The 4,772-nt window shown below is 52.6% G+C and overlaps 1 protein-coding gene across 1 annotated transcript in view; it reads right to left on the bottom strand.

The window, feature by feature from the left end:
- The window catches only part of EMX2 (empty spiracles homeobox 2), a 6,489-nt gene that overhangs the window by 875 nt on the left and 842 nt on the right, over nucleotides 1–4,772 (bottom strand). The window contains exons 2-4 of the mRNA XM_010003986.1: nucleotides 3,504–3,663; nucleotides 2,881–2,946; nucleotides 2,137–2,357 (exon numbers count right to left, since the gene is read on the bottom strand). Of these exons, the coding sequence (XP_010002288.1) occupies nucleotides 2,137–2,357; nucleotides 2,881–2,946; nucleotides 3,504–3,663 (447 nt within the window). The remainder of the gene's footprint in view (nucleotides 1–2,136; nucleotides 2,358–2,880; nucleotides 2,947–3,503; nucleotides 3,664–4,772) is intronic.

Genomic DNA, 4,772 nt, shown 5'->3' with positions numbered 1-4,772 from the left:
AGGTGGAAGGCGAACGGGGCCAGGCGGGGGAGCGCGGTGGGCTGCGAGGCCCCCCCACCCGGCACCGGCACCCCCGGGTCCGGCCCGGTGACGCTGAGCGAAGGCCTCGCCTCTCCTAACGGGGCTGCGAGACCTGGCCAAGGGGGCGGCGGAGCGAGATCTTTTCCTCTTGGAAAAGAGAATAAAATGAAAGAAAAAGTCCCGAAATGAAAAATGTCCGGAGCTCCCGCAGCGTCTCCCCGGGACGCGCCGTCCAGCAGCGATCAGAGCGCGGCAGAACCTGCAAGTGCCATCGTGAATATCCTTCTGAAATTGTGCGGCGCCGAATAAATGTGACTTAGCCATCCGGCAGCTGACTTGAGTGCTTTAATTACAGATAGTATTGATCTGGGAGCTATCTCCAGGGCCGGCCACACTCCTTGTAGCTGCCAAAGGTAAACATTTTTTTTAAAAAAAAGCAGTTTAAACTGTGGTTCTGTCTGAAAGTGCCTGATAAAGGCTCCAGCAAGGGGGGAAAAGGGAACCAGAGCATTTTAATAAGCTGGTTTAACCCGCTTCGCTGCCTCTTCAGAACAGAGACCTGCTTGGCCGGACACACATCTCTGCTGCATTTTCATATTCTCCAAAAGTCCCCCATTAAAAAGCTGAGCGGGGAACAAGGGGTGAGTTTAATTTGCTTTTAGTTTGCTAATTGAAGGGGAGGACGGTTCATTTCTGCACGCTGATCTCCCAAAAGGGAGCTCATTTGTAGGGGGCTGGGGGTTTGACATCCGGACAAAAGACCCCAACCAGCTTCGGAATCAAGCAGCACAAAGACCACCTTAAATACAGCTTTCCAGTGGAAATAAGCCTGTGACCGGTCCCTTGTTCGGAGAACCTCATAAAAGTGGCGATCCCTTTTTATTGTTTTGTTAGGGAGACATTTTAAAACAAAAGCTCCAACCTCTTTATTGCTTCCCCCACGAAAAAGAGTTTAAGGGGGGAGGAAAAAAAAAAGGGGGAAAGAAAAAAAGAAAAAGGAAAAAAAAAAAAAAAGTGTTACAACTTAATCCTCCCAGAGAACACTGTGTTTACTGGGAACTTTGAACTAGGCTGCGGCTGAGTATTCTGGCTTTTTTTTTTTTTTAGTCCAGTGCCACATACTGTAGCAGAGACCATCCCCCCCCCAACCCCCCTTTCGGAGCCCTCTCTCCACAAGTCTCGTGGAAGGGCACAAAACAAAAGCCCGACACAACAACAACAACAAACAACTCCCCCCCCGCGGAGAAAACAGCGTGAAAAACGCCCTCGCAGCCGGTCCTGGGTCCCGCCGTCGGGGGGTGGGGGGGAACCTGAGCCCAGCCCCGCTCTCCCTCAGCCCTCGCCGGTGTCCGGCCTCGGTACCGGCCGAGAGAGACCCTTGCCCCGGGACAAGAGGAGCAGAAACGTCGCTAATCATCCCTGCGGGTTGAAGAGCGAAATATTCTCCGGTGCGGTTCTGGCCCGCAGCCAGCCAGCGGGAGAGGAGGTTTGGGGAGGGGAAGGGGGGGGGGTGGCATTCCTTGTTGTTAATAATTTCTCTGCTTTTATTTTTCATCTTTATGCCCTCCTGAACCGGCTCCTCATAACCACGCTGCCCGGCACGGAGTAGAAGCAAGTGAAAAAATCATCCAAGAAGCTCTATTTCCCTCGTAGGGTGCAAAGAGGATTTCCCCTCCTCCTTCTCGAGAGGGTGGGGGGAGCTTTTACCCCTACACATTCAACTACTTCTTGAGGGTCATGCCAGTGCCACGGCAAAATGGCCAGGGCAGCCTTTCGTTTGCAGACCACGGATGCCGTCGCTCCCCTTCCCCTTCGGGCAGGGTCTTTGCTCGGAGACCCAAACCCTGCCCCAAGCCCCCGGGTCCCCACGCCCGGCAGCGGCCCCGCTTCTCCGGCACAAACCGTGGCTCTCAGCAACGGGAGAGGGTTTCATAACACGCAGGCGAGGGGGAGAACCTTCGCTGTGCTCCACCGGCTCGGGGATGAAGGCCTAGATACTCCCAGAATTTGCCCGTATTTTTTTTCCCCACATCTCCGGACCGGCCGGGTGGGTTTTCCCAAGGACATCCCAGCACTTTCTCTTTCCCAGCTGCCCAGTCCCTGCTTCCCCCTTACCTGAGTTTCCGTGAGGCTGAGGCTATGTGCCAGCTGTTTTCTCTCTGCTCCTACTACATAATGGTTCTTCTCAAAGGCATGTTCCAGTCTCAGTAATTGGGATGGGGAGAAAGCTGTACGGATCCGTTTGGGTTTCCTGGCCAGTGCATTGTGCAATAGGAAGCTCTCCGGGCTGGTTTCATTCCCTGGACAACAGGGTAAAATAGAGATTAGAAAAACACCTTCCCCAAACACACTCGAGAGGACTTTTTTAGAGCAACAATTTTATTCTTCCACCCTTACTCGCAGGAGAAATCGGACTGTAGTTTCCTTTTTATTTTCAGTGTTGGTTTTTTTGTTTAGTTTGGGTTTTTTTTTTTGTTTTGTGTTTTGTTTTGTTTTTTGTATTAAAATTTCCTTCGATAAATAAATAGGTGAAGGGAATAAGCAGGAGCAGGAGATGACCGGGATAAATTAAAATTGTCAAACACAACCTGGGGAGCACCGTGTATGTAAAAATCAATAATAAGAATTTAAAAAAAACCCCTAACAGCAAAACAATTGGCCGGAACCCAGCTGCGGTGTCTGCGGCTTCACCCCGCAGCTGCCCCAAATCACCTGGCTCACCGGCAGCCTCACGTCTTTCCCGGTTTGTTATTTGCACCCAGCGGGGCAGCGGCAGTCGGTGCTGCCGGGGCCGGTCCCCGCCTCCGGATCCCGCTTCCCCGGCCTCTCCTCACTTCCCTCTCCCCAAACTGCTCTCACCTCCCCGTTTGGGTTTCCTGGCCAGTGCATTGTGCAATAGGAAGCTCTCCGGGCTGGTTTCATTCCCTGGACAACAGGGTAAAATAGAGATTAGAAAAACACCTTCCCCAAACACACTCGAGAGGACTTTTTTAGAGCAACAATTTTATTCTTCCACCCTTACTCGCAGGAGAAATCGGACTGTAGTTTCCTTTTTATTTTCAGTGTTGGTTTTTTTGTTTAGTTTGGGTTTTTTTTTGTTTTGTGTTTTGTTTTGTTTTTTGTATTAAAATTTCCTTCGATAAATAAATAGGTGAAGGGAATAAGCAGGAGCAGGAGATGACCGGGATAAATTAAAATTGTCAAACACAACCTGGGGAGCACCGTGTATGTAAAAATCAATAATAAGAATTTAAAAAAAACCCCTAACAGCAAAACAATTGGCCGGAACCCAGCTGCGGTGTCTGCGGCTTCACCCCGCAGCTGCCCCAAATCACCTGGCTCACGGGCAGCCTCACGTCTTTCCCGGTTTGTTATTTGCACCCAGCGGGGCAGCGGCAGTCGGTGCTGCCGGGGCCGGTCCCCGCCTCCGGATCCCGCTTCCCCGGCCTCTCCTCACTTCCCTCTCCCCAAACTGCTCTCACCTCCCTTTTCCCTTGCCTTTTTGCCCGTGTGCTCCTCGGAGAAAAGGGGGTCCTGCCGGTGCCGTGCCCCTGTTTGCTGCCCCGCAGGCGGCGGGAACCAGCGGGGAAATAAAGAAACGAACTCGGGGGAGGCCACAGGGCGGCCATCCCAGCCGGCCGGCTGAGGAGGGGGACAAGAAGGGGGTCAGCCAGGGCTTTTTGGTGGGTCTCTCCCTCCGGGTTGTCCCTGTGCCGCTTCTCCAGGTCGGTCCTTCCGAGGTGGGAAACCCACCGTGGGTCTCTCTCCTTAAATGCATTAAAAATCGTTGGAGGAAGAGAGTGTGTTTGAAATCAGGCTGTGGCTCAACACCAGGTTTCCGCCTTTCATCTACCGCTCTTTACCAATCGTCTGATGACTGCGACAAGTAATTTGGTGAGCGAAACCTGTAATTTTATTCTGAGAGGGTAATAATCCATTTCGTATCTCTGACGGCCTGGCTTCGGAAAGATTGACTGCTTTCCCAACCCGGCTGCAACGGCTCGGCAGCAGAAGGCCGGGAAACTGGATATTGCAGGTGTTGGGGTTTGGGTTTTTCGTTCGGAAATTATAAATAAAAATACAAGGGGAAAAAAAAAAAAAAAAGGCAGCAAAAAGCAGATGGATCCCTCCGAGTGGAATCTGATTTTTAAATTTTTGTTGTTGCTGTTGTTGTGTAACGAAAGGGGCAGGAGCTGGACCCATTGCTGGAGAAATCGCCTCACCCTTCAGAGAAGACGGTGCTGGTCGCAAAGGGTTAAAGAAGGGGGATTTTATTGATTGTGCGCCATTGGATTTGTTTCTTTCCCTTTCAGCCGGCTATTAATCGCTTGGCAGCTGGGAGCCCTTCCCTGCCCGTATGGACGGAATCGTCCCCTTTTCCCCCAGCCCCGTCTCTCTTCCGCAGCCCCATTTCCCCGCTCTGCTGTGGCCCTGCTGTTATTTCACACACACACACCCCTTCTCCTTTCTCTGCGGTTCGTTTCGTTTTGCTCCCGGCTCCGCCAACACGGGGAGCGCCCGGATTTGGGGGGGCGGTGGGATCCCCGGGATCCCGGCGGGCACCTCCGCCTTCCCGGGGGAGCCTAAACATCACGACCCCTCCATTCCGCTCTCTGCGGGGCTGCTTTCTTCAGGGCAGCTTTAAACCCACCGGAACAAACTAAAAAATTCCACCTTTCCCCCCCTTGCTTTTAACCCCCGGTTCTTTCTGGGGGGAGAGAAAATCCCAGCCGGCCTTGTCTTCCCGCACG

Source organism: Chaetura pelagica, unplaced genomic scaffold (genome assembly GCF_000747805.2).
Source record: "Chaetura pelagica isolate M959 unplaced genomic scaffold, ChaPel_1.0 scaffold248, whole genome shotgun sequence".
In the NCBI taxonomy this organism is placed as follows: domain Eukaryota; kingdom Metazoa; phylum Chordata; class Aves; order Apodiformes; family Apodidae; genus Chaetura; species Chaetura pelagica.
Note: the sequence above shows the minus strand (reverse complement) of the source record. Positions and strands in the feature narration are given on the sequence as shown.